The following is a 19588-nucleotide window of genomic DNA, read 5'->3' as shown; positions in this document are numbered from 1 at the left end:
GAATATTGCTGCATTTATGGCAAAGTAATTAAAATTTTTAAAATTTATTTTAAGTAAGCTTTAATTAATATTTACCTTTCCTTTTGCCAAAATGAAAAAGGTACTCCCTTCCTCGCCCTCTCTAATGATGTAATCTCCTTTGTCGTAGTATTCCTGTTGGGATGAGAGAGAAAGAGGATGTTAGGTCCAGCCGAAATGTACAACTGAAGACTCAGGGAAACAGGACTCTTTGTGTTTCTGAAATGAGTATCTGCACCTGTTTCTTTAAATTTTGGCCTACTGTATCTAAGGTTTTCTTACATTGCCATCATAAACTGCGTAAGAGAAGACTTTTACTTTATGATCTGCACTTTGCGATGGGCTGACAGATCTGACTCCATGAGAATGTTACAGGCCAGACTCTAAGGGAAATGACTAAACAGACTCCATTTTGCTCTGAGACTCCATGTTATGTAGGAAATAAGCTTCTCCCATGGGAATACCCCGCCTCTGTGCCCATCATCAGTTACTTAGTGTGACTTGTTTAACAATACAGAATGATAATTCCTATGTAAAGAAAAATTGTTATCTTTTGATCTCTATTGCTCTTAACCAATGTACCATGTGATTGGTGATTGTATGGATGTTAGTAACCATTCTTTAGTTTGTACCTAGGTAAAATGACCCACTTCCCCCTCTGTTGATGATCTCATGATGTTAATGTGTAATTTTGAATCATAGCAATAGACACTTATGATTAATGAGATTTTTGGTATAAGAACCCCTACAACCCTGTGGTCGGGGCTGTTCTCCCAATAGCCATTTTTGGGGGCATTGTGTCAGACAGTCAATTGGCTGGCTTAATAAAGACTCTCAAATTTGGACTTCTCAGTGGTGATTGGTCTATTATTAAGTTGTGCTCCATAACAACTTGTGCATTTTCTTGCACAGAGAAAAGTCACCTGGAATACCGAATTTCAGGTATGGAGACCATGACATGAAGACAAGCAAAAGTCGGGCAGTGATCACTGGGCACTGGTGCACTTTCACCTACATAATCCAAATATAAACCATGCAGTGCTGACAACAGTCTGAAAATGAGGTCCAGGATTTAGAAAAGAGCAAATGACCACATAATAATTTGAAAATTTCACCCTTAATGGGTATTAGGAATACTAGCCTCAATTTCTAATTTCCTGGAGAGCAACAACTGCTGGGAAGATGGCATGTATACTCTGAATCGCTGTTTTATGTATTACGTCTAATGATTCATCATCATAAAAGATCAAAAAGATACTGGGATTTTTATACATAAACTATTTTTAAATGTAGTTTCATCTTCATGAAATCTCAAATGATCACCTATTTCTTTTTATGTATTAATGCCTCCTTTACTTATAGATGATTGTGTGATTAGAGAATTATTGGGTAGGGAAAAGTAATTTATCCACTTGTCAGACCAAAAGAGCAATTCAGTACCTGAGAAAACAAAAGATGGATTAAACTGTCTGCCTCTATATTGCTCTAATTGGATCTTGTCTCGAAGTCATACAACTAAAATGGCTCTCTTAATTATTTATACAAAAATGTGATTGTTTAATTTTTAAAGTTATATAATTAACAACATAATAGCTCTCCCCTTTTTCTTTTTGACTTGAAAATAATTTCAAACTAAACAATTTTTGTATTTGTTTTTTACGTATGTTTCTGGTCATTTACTCTTAAAACCAACTTATGTTCATGGAATAGACAGTACTACTAATATTAACAAACACCTTTTGTTTACATACTACAATGCACATTTTATAAGACATTTCAATATTTCATAGATATCAAAGCATGATATTTTAGGGTAGAAAAGTACTTTGAAGTCAAACAGATCTAGACTCAAATCCCAGTTCTACACTGAATTTTACTTTCATCAATCCATAAAATTACAATAAATACAATTACCTTCAAAGATAAAGAAAAGTACATTAGTTTTCTGCTGTTGCTGAAACAAATGACCACAAATTTAGTGGCTTAGAATGACACCCTTTCATTATCTCATATGGGTCAGAAGGTCCAGCCAGAGGATAGATCAGAAATGGCATAAAAGCAAATTATCAGGAGAGTTGTGTTCTTTCTGGAGGTGGGATTGGGGGATGGGGATCTGCTTTCATGCTCATTCAGGTCATTGTCAGAATTCATTTGTGGGATGTGGTCCCCATTTTCTTCCTGGTTACCTGTGAAGGCTGCCCTTACCTCCTGGAGGCCTCTGCTCTCCCCTGCATGGGATCCCTACATCTCTGAACCAGCAATGGCATGTCCAGTTCTTTACCCTGAAATCCCTCTGGTTTCCACTTCTGCTTCTAGTTAGAGACATCCTCTGCTTTCTGAGGCTCATGTAATTATATTCACCCCACCTAGCCCATCCAGAACAATCTCCTATTTTAAAGCCTCAAACCTTTAGTACATGTGTAAAATCTCTTTTGCCACGTAATGTGACATATTGACACATTCCAGGGATTAGAGTCTGGATATTCGTGGAACCATTCTGTCTACCACAATAAGCCAAAAAAGGCAACATTTTCTAAGGTACTAAAATAATCTTAAACATGGCAAATGCTTGATTAGTAATTGCCCTGTTAAGGAAGAGGAGAATAATGTTTGCTTAGTTATGACATCTTCTGGACCTCAGTGCCCTTATCTGTAAAATTAATATTGCATATCTACCATCTCTACACAGTGTAGCTTAAATTATCTGGTGGAATGTTTGGGACACACCAGGCACCTGGTGACTGTTAATTCTCGTGAAGAGGCTGCAAGGTAGTCATCAAAGTCTTCACAGGAATAAATGGTTATCCAAATAAATTATACTCCTGCTGTTAGTTGCAGTCATATAATTAATTTCTATCTAAAAGAATCAAGACAGAGGCAATATGTACCTTTTCCAGCAAGGTCCATGAACCCTTTCATGCATGTATCTTCCTACTTTTTCCCAGTTTTAATGGCATAGCCCAAAGGGACTTCATAGCCATGAGCTTGAGTTCCTGAATGACTATATGGAGCCAACGGGGTCAACCCTCCCTGGAATGTCAAATGAACAGGAGGCAAAATTCTACTTTATGTGAACAATAATGTTGTAAATTTCTTTGCATCACAGTTTGTTTACTCCAACTCTTCATTCTTCCTCATTTATATTTATCCCAAACATTCGCTGTAGACAAGCTTAAATTTAAAATGGCAATGACTATGCCCCTTATGGATGACCACAATCCCACAGTCCTGCTGTCTTCATTATCTAATTAATGTTCAACCTCTTTAATAAAACAGTTGCAATCATGTTATACATTCTCATTTCTGATAGTCTGCTCTTCAGTCTCTCCTGTCCTCATCCCAATCTCAGTCCCCCCTGCCCACGTGGCACAGAAGGACATGGAGAATGTCTGAGGTGCTGCTAGACTGTTCTTCGGTTATGGCTTTAATTCCTGTCAACTAGGTAAGTTTGAGGGGGGAAAGCTTGAAAGGAAACCCAAGAAAGAGCTTCATTGTTTCTTAAGGGACAACTTTCCTAGTAGTATTTTTCCCAGGGATGACTCTTTGTCACCCCAAACCATGGGAAGAAGATAAATAATACCTCCCAGTGTGTTGACAGTAACCTCATAGATCAGAAAAGGCTGTGGAAATAGGTCAGGCCAAAAATATATAGTGGTAAGTACTGGCTGTGATGCTGGACTGCCCAGTGTTTGTCAACCAGGGAGAGAAGCCAGTCAAGCCAGGGTGGTCACCAAGACCAAAAGGAGAAATGCAAACAGTGTGGTTATTGTCCTTGTGGTTGCACTGCAGAGGGGTCCCTTAGAGGACCTGATTTGTAGAGCATGGTTTTCAAGCATTTTTTTATTTTGATCTTCAGTAAGAAATACATCTTATGTGTACACTTAATAGTATGTTCACATACATTTATATGAAATTGGATTATGGTTTTCAAAATGATACTTATACTTACTATCTGATTTTTTTAAAAGTCCCACTAAATTGATTTCATGACTTAGCAATGATTTGTGACCCACAGTCTGAATAAGATATGTTAAAAGCAGATGTCAAGAAGCCCTATGGTTGTTAAGTAGTTTTTTAAACAACTTGAGTACATAGAGAATTAATAATTTTTTCTAAGTATAATAGTTATCTTAGAAATATTAAAGGAAATACACCTAAATCAGGTGGACCCCGTCAACCACTCAGCATTGATTTAGCACCTAGCTTGTCATTTCCAAGGAACTAGATCCTACAAAATGAAAACCAACAGAAATTATCTCTGGGCAAATAGATTATATAGAATTTGGTAATATAAACAATGAAAGAGCCCGTGGAGATGTGGCCCACAACCCTCTTGTTTTGTAAGGAGGGGACACTAATGCTCATTAGGATTAATAGACAGCTGGCAGTCACAGAGGAAGGATCACAAACCCTCATCTCCAGACTTTGAACCGGTGAACTTTCCATAACTCCTAGCAGTTCCACCTTTAACTCACTAGTCCATAAAATGGCAAAATGCACAATTATCTCAGCTTTCTCATGACTCTGGATGTAATCCTAAAAATGAGGAAAACCGTCTGGCTTATGCAACCGTCATTAGGGACCTTACGAAAGAAAGACTAAATTTTGAAAAAAAAAAAGTGATAAAAAATGGAAAATTCCTAAATCAAGAGACAGACTGGGGAATGTGGAATACACATATTCTATTCATAAACGTACCTGTGTTTCTCAAACTTTAGTGAGCATAAGAATCTCATCATAAAAAGTTAAAAATGTGAATTTGAGGGCCCCTATCAAAGTTGCTGATTCAATAAGTTTTAACTTTGAAAGGGCCCCCAGGTCTAAAGAAGAACAAGGACATTCCAGACTACTCCACGTCCACTCACTCCCACTAAACTGTGGCTTTGTGAAAGGTGTCAGAGTGGCAGTGCACAGGGGCCACTGGGTCAAATACCAGACAAATAGAGAGGCAGCCTCATGATTCCTTGTGGGGCTCATAACTCAGGACAGTACAGTCAATCCCATGCTCCTAGACTAATCCGTGAGTGGCAGCAGAAATCTCTTCCTCTCCTGTCTTGTCCTGCACAATGGCAGGGGGTACAGTCACACTATGATTTTCATCATCATTAATCATTAAACTCCATCCCAAAACTGTGTCATGCTTTATGATTTTCACTAGTTAACTCTAAACACACCCCAGTGAGTATGCTGGTATTATTCCCACTCATTCCCCCATGAGAACATGGAAAGAAGCTTAAGGGTAACGGCTGCTTCCAGAACTGAATGATCTGGGTGACTTAAGCTAGTCCGAAATACTATTGGAGCACTGCAAAATCAGGGCCATTTGGTCCCGAAATTCAACAGTGTTCAACAGTCTACATCTTAAACACATCAGGCCAACTGCTCGGTGATGGGAAATTCTGATAACTGCCCCCGTGTCCACCCAACACCCTCCCACACACATACACACAGGGGAAAAAAAAAAATCTCCCTTTTTCAACTCTGCAACAGCATGACAGATTCTATTTTCTCAAGGATTATGGAGGCAGTTCGTGGGACAGCTGGTCCTAGAACTCAGCAAGCACTCTGTCATAACTTGGGTGCGTTAGGAGTAGATTGTTGTCAGGACCATGTTGATGGGTCATTAGTCCAAAGTATGCTGGTAAGTTATGTGCTTTTCTTAGTGCTAAAGAGATTCCATTACTCCCTTGTTCATAGATTTTGCATCTGAGAATTTTCACACATTACAGAGACACATTTGTTTGCCAGGTACGAATAAAGAGCCTTTTATAAAATGTGCTGCTGTCTGCAAATGTTGAGATATGGTAAAGCTTTTCTAAGGTGTTTTAAAAGATGAGAATCAAACTTGAATTGTGTGTTAATTAATACTGGATTTGAGACCCCATCTATATGTTCTGTAACTATTGCCTGTGGCTATTATAAATATGTCTAATTTACCATTTAATTTTAATGATACTAAATTTTCATATTTGCTGTCAGCATGGAATTCCCCTCTGGTGAATCTACTCCATTAGTTTTATATCAAAAACAGATTTCCTTGGTTAACCAAAAAAATATAGGGCCTTTCTAGCTTTAAAAAAAACACCCTCAGAAATTGGGATGAATTATTAATTTGTAACATCTGTGATTGGTTTATATTACACTGGGGAAATCCCAAGAGATGCAGGATAAGCAGTCTTCTTGAAAATGACTTCATATCTGACCCCCCTGGGGACACGAGGCCAGGCATTGTGTCATCATGGTCTGTCCCAGATAAACTGCTGGATGGGTTCCATGAATTGTAAATGGAAACATTACTGGTGTCACTTACACTTAAGGATAAAATGGTCCCTACTCCCTTCTCAACAGATATTAGTTTACATTGCATATTGTGATTGACAGAGGCATGAATCTGTCAACAATCAGCCTTGCGGGGCTCTTTTATTTTCCTCCCACTGAGAACAGCTCTATTAAAGCTTAAAGTCATAAGATGTGACTCCTTTACCATTCCCAACCTCCTTTAAATTCCATAAAATCCACTTTAGTTTCAATGAAATTGACCCCAAGAAAGTTGGAGAGGTTATTTGCTTTGAATTTTAATCTCTGAAATCTGAAGAGGTTTTCATAAGATGCATATCATTAGAATCCAAGGTATGTTTCATTAAAGCATTATTCACGAAAAGATGTGATGAGTCTTGGACTAGAACCAACCATCTGGGTGATACCTAAAATGATTTTTTGAATGCATTCCAAAAAGTCGTTTTTCTCCAGACATTAATATAGGTAAAGTGCTTCTTGAGTACAGTTTCTTAAAATGTATTTTCGTGGCCTAGAGTGTTCAAGTATAGAATGTTTCATCATCTGATTCAGAGGCTTGTCACCAGAAGCACCAACATGCCCTTTCTGTGCTCCATTTCCTAATTATGCCTCACTGACTCCTTTCTACTATGAAAATTCTGTAAGGGATTGTGATGTTAATTGCAGAAAAATCAAATGCCTCTTGAGTAAGGCAGATTAGTTTTATAAAATATACTAAAAAGATTAAAATATGTAAATCAAATTTCACTTTACACATGCAAATCCAATTTCCTTTTATACATTTCAAAAGAATCTAACTCTTCCCCAGCCCCTTATTTCAGCATGAGTTGGCCTAAGTTTTCACAATAGAAAAATATTTCTGGTCTCTACAGAATAGTGATCTGCTGTCTTTTCCTTTTTATTCATTCACAGTGCTAATAACACAACTAGATTTGAAAATGTAATGAAATTTACTTTAAATGTCTTACCACTTCCAAGCAGTCGATGATCTTGGTGAGTTTATCTTCTGGTAAATTCTTCAGCAAGGATACACTTCAAAATCAAAAGAAATCTTTACTTAATTATTTTCTGAGTTTAACTATAAATACACATATATACATTAAGTAGATTCTAAAATTTTATATTCATTTAAAAATTGTAATGCACTCTAGTTTTCCAAAGTAAACCTTCAAATAACTGAAAACACATAAATAACAAAATTTTATACACATTAGAAATTATATAATATGTATAACTTCATAAGTAAATAAATGAAAATAGTAAGATACTATAAAGGGGAAAAAATCACATTCTGTCTAATGGAGGGAAAAAAATCATTTGACATTCATTGTTGATTTTGAAAGTGAATTACATTTGTAAATGTGTTCCTCTCCACCTTTGAATATCACTTCTGTTAGTTTGGGTGAGGAGTTCTGCTTCCAGTGGAGGATCAGATTTTCATCTAAATCCTTGTGCTTAAGTAAAGACTGAATTCAGGGGGAATGTGGGAATTAACATTGAAATGACCTTTGATTATTAGTCATACTGTGCTGTCCTTTTAAAAATCAATGGTAGCCAGTAGCCAGAGGCATATAGATAATAATATAGAGAGAAGTAGAATGCTGAAAACATGAAATATCAGAAATTTCAGTAAGTATGATTAACTGATCAATATGATTCAATTGTTCTTTTAAATGTCTCTCCTGTTTTACCTATTTTAATTTAGGACTGTTAATTTCTATAAGAAAAATACATTATTCTTACAATCTAAAATGTGACCCCCCTAGAGGAAAAAATAAAGCTACTCCAAAAATGCATAACTGGATCTGATTTTGTAAAGGCAGACAGCTCTAGACTGACTTTTGCACACATGCACCAGGAGGCATAGGACAAGACACATGAAAAAGAAGGTTTGTAACGGAATCCTTTACAATTATAAAACACTGAAAAAAACTGCAGTGAAGAACAGACACCTTACACAGTGTTAGAGTCAAGTAATAAAACTCTATGATAGGAGCAATCAATCTTAGAAGAAATACTGAGTGAAGAATTCAGTTGCAGAAATAACACCATTTTCATAAAGTTCAAGCCATAGGCAAAACATTGAAAAAAGCAAGGATATGATCACTAAACTTCCAAATGCAGACTACTTTCAAAGGACAGGGGATGCAGGCGAAAAAGGACACGCAAATTCAAGGACACTGCTAATATCCTATTCCTTACATTGGGCAATAGTTTCATGAACATTTATTCTGCTATAATATTTTAAATTTTAATTGATATATAAAAACAAAGTTATACATATTTATGAGTACTTTGTAATATTTCTTAACATGTATATACATTGTACAATGTTTAAATTGAAGAAACATTTATCTAATTTGTTATTTCTTTATAATAAAAATGTTCAAAATCCTTTCTTTTAGCTTTCTGAAATACACATTATATTCTCATGTACAATCAATCTATAATGTAATGGCATATCAGAACTTCTTGCTTCATCTACTTCTAACTTAGTACACACTGATCCATCTCTCCCCATCCCTCCCTCCTCCTACCCTCTCTAGCCTCTGGAAACCACCATTCTACTCTCAATTTTATGAGATGAACTTTCTTAGATTCTACATGAGTGAGATCATGCAGTTCTTGCCTTTCTATTTCACTTAACATAATTATGCTCATTTCCACCCATGCTGTCACAAATGACAGGATTTCATCCTTTTTTGATGGCTGCATGGTACATGTACCACATTTTCTTTATCTGCATATTGGTTGGTAGACATTCAGGTGGCACCTATTTCTTGGCTACTGTGAATGGTGCTTCAATGAACATGGGAGTGCAGATGTCTTTTTGACATACTAATTTCATTTCTTCTATACATACACCCAGTCATGAGATACATATGTATCACATATCTTATATATCACATACTTCATAATAAAAATGGAAATGAAAAAAGAAAAAGCTTATGGTATATTATGAAACAAAAAAAATGTATTTTGATAGTTTATCTTCCTATTGGTAAAATGATAAAAGAATAACCAGAACTTATCTTTGATTAACACATACTTAGTACGAAAGTTTAACTTCTGGTCCAAACTGGGATCTATAATATTAGTAAAACTACCATCTTAGGCATATAGTAAGGAAATAGATATGAGGGGAAATCTTATATCTATGGCATCAGGCATCCAGGCATCAGGTTTATCATATTTACCATCAAGTCTACAAGGTTTACTGCCTGGAAATAAATATTTGTTGGAAGAGTGAATTAAATGTCAAAAGGAAGGAAAGAAAGAAGGAATGTATCTCAGTACACTGTCTAAGCTCCTTCCACTAAGACAAAACATATTGGACTTGGGGAATTAACTGCTCTGCATATAGTGCAGAGCTCAGGTTTTATCTCAGACATTTCAAACATAACCTTTGGATACTGGTTATTTATGTATCTTTTATTGGCCCTTGCATTAGTGTGGCTTATTAGCTTTAAATGCTGACCTGTGTCACTCGGTTGTTGGACTGGAGATCACCTATATTCAGGGACATCCCACAAAATGATGACTAAGCACTGGCTGGCTATCAGGTAAGGCACCTACCTGTCATTATTGCACCTCTGCCAGGAGCCATAACTGTCTCTGGAAGGGCCAATCAGTATGATTCTACATGAGAACTAATACCTGTAATGTCCTACTTATTAACAATGTGTTCCTTCAAGATTTATTGAGCTCTCAAAATATGCTAGGCCCTGAACAGTCCCCAAATCACTGACTTACAGGTTTATAATACAAGATGAAATCACTATACTTAAGAAGAACTTAGAATTTATTTTTGGAAACCATGCAATACATTATTATTATTAACACTTATTGTAAGTAACATTTCATTTCAGTATGTATTACAGATTCAGAGACTGTCAAAACTCTCACAAATGATATAAAAATAGTTTAAAGAACTTAGATTTTCAAAAATACTCTCTAATTTGGAACTTTAAAAAATTACATAGATATTTGTTTCTCTATAAATTAATGCATTCAAGTCTCCAAGGTACAGAACATTTCACAAAATGACTGTGTTTCAAGGATCCATGTCATCATGATAAGCATGGGAACAGTTTTGGCAAGTTAATTTCCCACAAATAATTTGCTCCCAATGATAATTTGGAAGATAGTGTGGCTATATGAACAGAAAAAGGAATGTCTCATATAAGCAGGGATAGTAAAATAAGTTAATTTTAATAATATTCTAAGTAAGCATTATTAGAAGGGTTATCTTTTTGCCATCCTCTTCCAAATTTCATACAGCTTTCAAAGTCTAGTGAACACTCAGTTGAATTTTTTAGAATTTTTGTACATTTTTCTATACTATATGCTATGGCTCCATCAATAAAAGGGAAAAAAAGAGCAGGAGAAATAAATCAATACACAAAGGTAATGGGTACTAAATGTAATATTTTTACTTATGCTGGCATTTATTGCAAGGGAATATTTTTGCTGCTTGGTTTAATAATGTGGAAAATGGGAGAAACTATAATAAAATAAATATTGTGATAAAATGATCAGTTCCACACTATTGCTACATCATTGACTGCACTTTCCCCCAATGAGTTATTCTTACCTTCTGAGGAAGTTTCTGTACTGTTCATCTCTAGCTTGAGCTGTCCTCCTCATTATGTTCTGGAAAACCTCCCGATCTAGTGCCCATGTCTTAACATTGGTAATAGCTTTAGAAAAATGGAGAAAATAACAAAACATTGTTTAGCATCATATTAAGAAAACTTTCCAAAATGTTAATCAATGAATTTGCATTTCAAATGCATTATTTAAACATGCTAATGGGAGGAAGCATCAAAATAAATACTAATTTTATAAATCACTTTGACTTTGAAGTGTACCATGATTCAGTACCAGAAGATTTTCCTTTCTAATTATGTTTTGGTTATGATGATATTCAAATGAGTTTGCAGTTTCCAATTACATACTACCTCAGCAGGATGCATGTTAGAGAAGGCCAGTCAACCTGAGGTCAACCTAGAGAGTGAAAAATTCATAAGCAGGTAAGGAAGTTAAGGATTTCTGTGTGTATGTGTATGCTTTTTGTGTGTCTTTTTATGTGGTTTAGATCTTGTTGCCAAAGACAGCCTATATATTTTAAGGATCTCTGCAGTTATTCACATGAAATACATACGAATAATTTTTAAAGAGGTTACAAGAGACAGTTTTTGAGACAAAATCATTTTTAATAGGAAAGACATTAAAGGCAAACATAAAATCCCAAAAGGAAGTAGAGTAGAAGTAGCAGCTCTAAAAATAATTTAAAAGAAATTACAATTGTAAGATTTAAAAAAATAAGAGTGATGAGAGTCTACAAAATAGATCAGGAACCAAATTCCCTGCTTATCTAACTTTATAGTGAATTAGAATCACCTTGATATTCTTGCTAAAATAGAAATTCCTGGGTCTCATGACCAGAGATTTTTCTTCACATCTGGAGTGGAGCCCAACTCTCCATTTTCATTAAATACCTCAGAATGTAACCCAGCCCCAAACACTAAGAAACACCACATCTAAATAATTCTGAAGAAAATCCAAGGTTGCATGAATAAAATCAATAAAAATAAGAATCCTTAGGAGAAGCCATTAAACTAATCCTAAAAGTCATTAATGAAAAATTTCATGTCTTTAATTCACATCCTTTGTGAGACTTATAAATTTTTCATTGGTGTGATTAATTTTTCTGGTTTATGATATGCTCAGAACCTTATGGAAACTAGAAAGCAAATGTTCTGAATGAGCCAGAGACATATGTCTGTGTAGTAAAAGGTGAAGTGGCAATTTAAAAAATGTTGGAATCATTTAGTTTAAAGCCATTTTAAAATTGTGTTTACAGGTAAGTGAGATAAAAGTTCATTTAGCTTGAATTTTTAAGATAAGTGCTTCCATATAAGTCCTATTATAGGCACAGCATTTCTATGAATAAGAGCAAATGGGGAAAAGTAGAAGACAAAGATTGGGCCAAGATGTAAACGTGACTTAACACCATGCCACAATTCAAAGACAGAATTTCATCTCCTGTTACCTTTCACAGAGGCAGTCCTGGTACAGTTGTATAAAATAGCTAGTTCCCCAAATGTGGTCCACATAGGGATGGATGATAGCAATTTCTCTCCTTGGAACACCTCTAGTCGACCCTCTATCAAGTAGAATTTAAGAAAAACACAAATAATAAAGATAATTTATTATTGGATTCTGTAAATTAAACAACTGCCACCAGAATGTATGAAAAGCAAACAGGTGAGACATCTTATGATTCTCATTATAATACAGTGGTTAAAAGTGCAGACAAACCAGCTCTGCCACTTACCTTGAGAAAGAGAAAGGTACCCTTTCTGCCTGAAGTTCCTCATCAATAATGCGGATAATAATAATAATAATAATAATAATTTTACATATTTGTCATGAGAATTAAGTAAGTTAACATAGGGAATGAACATGAAATGATGGCTAGTAGCAAATGCTACATCGGCTATTGTTAATATTGCTACCACTCTAACAAAGCTCTTCCCCTGAAGTGGTGAGTGGCAAATGTTTTGTTTAAAATTCATTCTACCGTATGCAAATTGTAGTACATGAAATGACTTCTCTTATTAGGAGACCAAAAATCATGTGTGTCTTGAAAACACAGATCAGCTGTTCACAGTGTCAGAAGGACGATGCTTATCATACCTGATAAGCACTGGTCCTGGAGTCAGACTGCCTGGCTCTGAGTCCTGGCTCTACTAACCAGGACAAGTTGCTTCATGGTCCTCCCTGTTATCTAACTTCTCATTTGTTTAAATGCAATAACTATTAATCATAAAAGCAAGTCACCAGCAAGAGTGCTTGGCACTTGTCTGTACCTAGGCAAAGATGAAAGGAAGGGAGAGGCAGAGTTAAGATATTCACAATTCTTTTGCTCTGGCAGCTCTCATCTCCTTCCTCTTCACATGAAATCTTATCTAACCACACTCATAAGCCAAAAATACCCAAATACTTAAAGGGAGAATAGTAGAATAATGCCCCTTCCCTTGAAGTATTAATTTCTCTCTCCTAAGTTACCACTATGTAGATCTGGGTCATCTCTGTCCATCCTTTCATTCAAGAAATCTTATCTGAGTACCTTCATTGTGCCAGGAACTGTTTTGGATGTCAAAGCAACAAAGTGGACAAAAGAGACCAAGAAAACTTATAATTCAGTAAGAAAAACAAAAAGCAAATCTCTTGTTTTGGTTCAAAATCCCAAAGATTAGATATGCAGCATAGTAATTTCCCATTACAGTTAATTCTGTTCTATCAAAGTCACTTAGTGATACTGTCCTGTTGATAACACAGATCTTAATGCATTTCAAGACTTTTTCCTAATTGGTTATGGCTCATGGGGCCTGAGTAATGCTGAAGAATTATATGGAATACCAAATTTCTAAGTTAATATGATGTACTATTTGCTATTCATGCTATATTCTACAAAGGGGGAATTTTTAATTATCAAATTAATTTTCTCAACCAGATAATTAAACCAGGAAAATCATTTCTTAGGTGACAGCATAATTAATTCAAATAAGAAACCATCCAATTTCCATTTCCATGCATGCTATATCCCTGATCTCAATAGCTACATTGATGCTGACGTCTGTTCAACCTCTTCCCTCTCCAAGTTTTTCATCAGAGTTACTGGCAAGGAACAAGATGGACTGACAAGAGTTTCCCATGCTTTCCTAGCAGGTTCCATAAATATTTGTTGAGTTAATGACCTATCTTCTCTTTCCAGAATTCTCTAGTGTTGCTAAAACAGATGTTAAATGCCCAAGAGAATAGTTGCATGAGGGAAAATTTGCTCAGGATCACCTGTCCCTATAAAACTAAAGACTATTTTAGATATACTGGGTTAAATAAATTATTAAAATTAAAAAATTAAAATTTAATTTAAAAAATAAAGACTGGCTAAATTAATGCTATAATGCACTGGTTGGGTAGAATTATTACTTGGGAATGACCATATGACTTTAAAGTTGCCTATAAAGATTTATGGCAAATAGTATACAAATAGTCATAAAAGTAGGGTGTTTATAGAATCAAAGTATAGGAAAATAATCTTTTGTACATTATAAATAGAATAATACATGTCTATTAGTTTGTTTAGAAAGGTAACTTCTGTCCTACATCTAAGCACCAAGAAATAGGAATAAAGGCAATTACTTAGATTATCAAACACTACGACACAAAATAGATCACAGCATATCTCAAGTTACCACACCATCTGGGTAAACCAATTTAACTTTCTTTCCTAGGCTCAAAGACTTGGGGCAATTCAGAATATAGCAAGGCATTCAATAACCTAATTCCTGTTCAGATAATTTCTTGCTTCTATATCTTAAAAATTTTTTTAGTAGATCTTATATAACCTTCCAGCATGTACACATGTTCAAGTGATCATAGATAAGGAATTCATTTAATTAGTTGTCAAAATACCACTTGTTATTGTAAGGCACTCTACATATTTGTTTGTTGGTTAAATGTACCTAAATTATCCTTTGAAATCATGGGTATATAGCCAAAATCATCTCCAAAACCATGATATTTTTTCCTGGTATAATTATCTAAAACTAAACATAAGCAGCTGTATTTTGAATGGAAGCACTTTTTTGCAGGTGGCATGTAATTAAAAATATGAATTCATAAGTCAGATTGCCTAAATTTGCATTTTGCCTTCAACACTTATGAGCTGTGTGGCCTTGGATAACTTACTTAACCTCCTGGGACATATTCTCTGTTAGTAACATAAATATAACAGAACTTGCATTATAGGGTTGGTAAGATAATGAAAACAAGATCTCCCAACTGAGTGTTAAATAGAACATCAGATATATAGAAAGCATTCAGTAAATGTTAACTATCACCATTATGTTGATTATGTTAACAATGTTGCCATCTCATGAACCCACTCTATTAGATTTTTACAAATAGAGAAACTGGTTTTATATTTTTATAAATATTTGCAAAAAATCACAAGACAATAAGCAAAACATTTGCTCTAGGTTATCTGAAAAAAAAATCTGCAAAACCCACCTGCCAGCACAAATATATGGTTTCCCGGTTCTCCTTGCTTAATAATGTAACTGCCTTGCTGGTAGTTTCTTCCATACATGCATTCCACCATGTCTTTGATCTGCTGAGGATCCAGTCTCTTCAGGAACTGGTTTTTATTAAGGGCATCTGTAATGAGTTTCTTCTCACTGGTGTAATGAGAAAGAATTGTTAGTTACAAATAATTATTTTTTTCTTCCAATTAATTGAAACCAAGCTTTACTATCTAGATTTAATTCATTCTGACTCTTGATATTGCTACCAACATACTTAAAACTTTTCTTGTAAAAAAAAAAAAAAAACAATTTTAGCCCCACCAAATACCTCATCCTTACAATTACCATACCTTACATGTAAAACTTGTAAAAATTTTTCAACATTTTCCAGTAGTTATTATCACATCAATTTTAACATTATTCTTAGTTCTATTGCCACACATGTGGTGTCTCTCAATAACTCTACTAATGATCACACAATTTTCAGATGAAAAGCAAATCTGGTGAAGATGAAAACATGTATTCAAGGGACTATAACAAATATTCATTCACTGATGTATGCATACATGCGTAGAGCTTTATTTATATCTTATTTAATCCTCACCACTATCCTAGGAGGTAAATGCTATTCCTTTGTTATAGAGAAGTAAACTAAGAGGTAAGAATCAACTTATTCCTCAATGCTTTCAAACTAAGTCTGTGATGAAGCCTCTTCTGAGGAGGAGAGTTGGCTCCCTTACAGCGCCTTAGGTTTCATCAGACATAGAGGGTATTGATGAAAGTTCATTTCCTTAGGTTCCACTCTAAGTAATCTAGACTGAGTAGATTCTCAGTAGACTGAGTAATCTACACTTGCAATGTCACACCCTATTCATTCTCCAAATCCAAGTCTTACTTGCTGATAATTCTAGAACACTCTTCTTTCTATCCAAGGAAAAAAAATGTACCATAATATAGCAATTACTGTAAGTTTGGAATGTTTTAACCCACAAATAATGTATTTGCAGATATCACAAAATTATTGAACTGGAAGAAAAAATGCTTTAGAACTGTCAGAATCTTTGCACAATGTATTTATTATCTCTATGATTTTCTAAAACAGTTTTTTTTTTCCAAAACAGTTTTTTTTCTGTATTTTTCATCCAAATGCTTTGAACACTAGATTTACTGTTTGAAAACTAGTGAGCTTTTTCTGAGTTCTCAATCACAAGGTAAGACCATGGCATGAGTCACTGCCTTCAGAACCCCACCAGCAGACCATTTGGCTAAGTGCAGGAAACAGGAAGAGGTCTCATCCATAGGACATCCTTCTTACCCACAGTGACCCCATGGTCTTCAGAGCCATCCAAGCTCATTGAGGACCTCGAGAACTTCTTTTCCTTTTCATCTAAAGAACCAACAAATGTCACTGATTCCCTTAACAAAGTATCATTAGTCTCTATTTCATTTTTCATCTTCAAAGATGCCCCAGAGTCCAAAACCAAATCCCAGATCTGGACAACTTCAACACCTCTTTTGGGGATTTCAGTTTCTACCCTCTTTTCCTTACAGTTCCTCTTATACCATATCATCAGACCCATCTTCCTAGGGAAAAAAAATGATCAAAAATTCCATTCTCATTTCACCCTAGTTTCATTCTTCCTTTATCCATTAAAGCAGCAATTCATTCAATTAAAAAATACTAAGTGCATACCTTTGCTAGATCATCTTGTTGGTGTAAGTGGTAGAGTGGTGAATAATACCAAAAAATAAAAAGCCCATGCTTCTGTGGACTTTTCATCATAGTATGATATTCCAGTCATATATTTCCTTGATGCCCACACATTCCAATTTCCCAAAGTATGTCCCAAGAAATACTGCTTCATATTGGAAAGGGTGCTGAGTTTAAGCAGTTTAGAAACAAGGCACATTTAAAAAACTCAAGTCCATCAGTAAACAAATATGCTTAAAACAATATTTTCTAAACTTTAGTGTCTTTTTTATTTCTTCATTTTGCTTAACTTCTGTTAATAGTTCATGGAAGTACCGAAATACCCATTTGTCCATAGGAGAAAATCAATATCCCATAATCTAGTATTCACCATTTCCCCAAACATGGCTCCACTTTACCTATCTAATACTTGGTACCCAAAACAAATCCTTTATATAGTAGGCTGGTATCCTCACAGTCTTCTAAGCCTGCCAGCTTTACCAGAAGGCTTGCAGCATATCTTCTCCTCTAATTTGACTTAGTTTCTTATCCCCCTAAACCAAACAAAAGCTGGCATTTGAGCCACATGATGAACCTGATAAAAACATATATGATTATAGGTGAGACAATGAACGGCTGTAACCTAGGGGTAAGGACTAGCCAAAGTAGACTAACAAAACAGTCTGGTGGGTACCAAACTGAAAACCAGCTCCCAAACAAACAACCCACTATTTTGGTTAAAATAATTTTCCCCAGCCTAATTGCCAAGTAAAGGTAAATCTTTTCTTCAAGAAGTTCTCAAAATCTAGACACTCAACTTTTCTCTATGGTTCTTCCCTGGGAATATCTGATATGACACCAGAAATTACTAAGCAGACCAAAAGACCCAATGTCTAAAGATCAGGAGAACAAACAATAGTAGAATTAGATCGGTAGTAGGTAAGATAATTGTACTTGTTAGGAACAAATTTCAATATAACTATAACCAACATGTTTAAGAAAATCAAGGACAAAATAGAGAATGTCAGCAGGAAACATGAGTCTTTTTAAAAGATCAAGTGGAAATTCTAAAACTGAAAAATTTAGTATCTGGTGCTTAGAACTCAATAGATGGGTTTAAAATCTAATAAGATAAAGGTAGAAAGAATTAGAAACTAAATATGTACAGGCATAATATAACTATATGGAGGACTGAAGAGAATATAGCATGGAAATAAAGCACCCCCCCCAAAATAAGAGACCATAGGTGGCACAACAAAGTAAACAAACATACGTAATCTGGGCCCCTGACAGTAGGAAAATAATTGGGATGAAACAATATAGTAAGGGATCATATTCTAGAATTTCTTTAAAGCAGAGGAAAGACATCAAACCACAGACAAAATGTACTATAAACTGCAAAGAAATAAATACAATTAAAATCATATTTAGCCCACCATAGTCAAATTGCTAAAAACAAAATACAAAGAGAAAACTCAAAAAAGCATCAAGAAATGAAGAGACACACGGCCTTCAAATGTCCAACAATACATTTACTCTTCAACAGAAATAATGGAAGCCAAAAGACAGGAGAATATCTTCGAAGTGCCCCACTGAGCCTATTTCAAAATCTTTATCAAGTGAAAATGGCCTTCGAAAATGAGAGCAAAATGAAGACATTATCAAAAATGTTTTTCCATTGGCAATAGACTTATAAGAGTGGAGAGCTCCAGGCAGACAGAATATGATCCCAGATGAAAACTGGCAAATATCTGAAGAAAAAGCAATGGAAAAAGTAAATATGTGGGTGACCAAAGGCAGCTTGTCTTTACAAAAGAGCAATTATAATGTGTTGTAGAATTTAAAATATATGATAAATAAATGTATGAAAATAGCCAAAACCTGTGGGAGAGGGAGAAAATAAATGGAGTTAATATCATAGAAAGTCCAGGAATTGATAAAAGTACTAATCTATATTAGAACTTTAATAGAGTAATGACATAAATAAATTAGAGTAATATGTACAAGTCAAAGAATGCTTTACTCCAAAGTAAAAAAAAAAAAAAAAAAATGGAAGGAAAATATATGCTTAATTCAAGAAAATGCCAACAAAGCAATTGAAGAAGAGGAACAAATAGATAACAATGAGTAAGAATTAGATTTAAATGTAATATTTTATATTTATATTAAATATAAGTTAACTAAATATTTCAAAGACAAGATTGTCAGACTGATAAAAAGACATACCAAGTGTATGTTACTTATAAAGGCATGCTTTAAGGATAACAATAAAGTCAAAAGTAAGCAAAAGGAAAAAGATTATGAAGCACAGATTGAAGAGAAATTTTCCTTTGCTACAGGAAAGTAGACCTTAATGAAAAAAATAAACTTCTAGATATCGTGATATTTCACATTGATAGCATCAGGAATAGATAAAGTCTTTATGTATACACCTAGTTAGATGGCATCAAAACATATAAAGCAAAATTGACAAAAGAACTAGATTAAT

At 34.8% G+C, this 19588-nt stretch overlaps 1 protein-coding gene across 3 annotated transcripts in view; it reads right to left on the bottom strand.

The window, feature by feature from the left end:
* The window catches only part of PRKG2 (protein kinase cGMP-dependent 2), a 112257-nt gene that overhangs the window by 53462 nt on the left and 39207 nt on the right, over positions 1-19588 (bottom strand). For all 3 annotated transcript variants that reach the window (XM_079153460.1, XM_079153461.1, XM_079153459.1), the window contains exons 3-7: positions 15397-15563; positions 12371-12484; positions 10910-11015; positions 7284-7347; positions 76-153 (exon numbers count right to left, since the gene is read on the bottom strand). In XM_079153460.1, the coding sequence (XP_079009586.1) occupies positions 76-153; positions 7284-7347; positions 10910-11015; positions 12371-12484; positions 15397-15563 (529 nt within the window). The remainder of the gene's footprint in view (positions 1-75; positions 154-7283; positions 7348-10909; positions 11016-12370; positions 12485-15396; positions 15564-19588) is intronic.

The sequence above is a fragment of the Sciurus vulgaris genome (genome assembly GCF_902686455.1).
Source record: "Sciurus vulgaris genome assembly, chromosome: 9".
NCBI classification, from domain to species: Eukaryota; Metazoa; Chordata; class Mammalia; order Rodentia; family Sciuridae; genus Sciurus; species Sciurus vulgaris.
The sequence above is the reverse complement of the archived record's forward strand: the minus strand, read 5'-3'. Positions and strand labels throughout refer to the sequence as shown.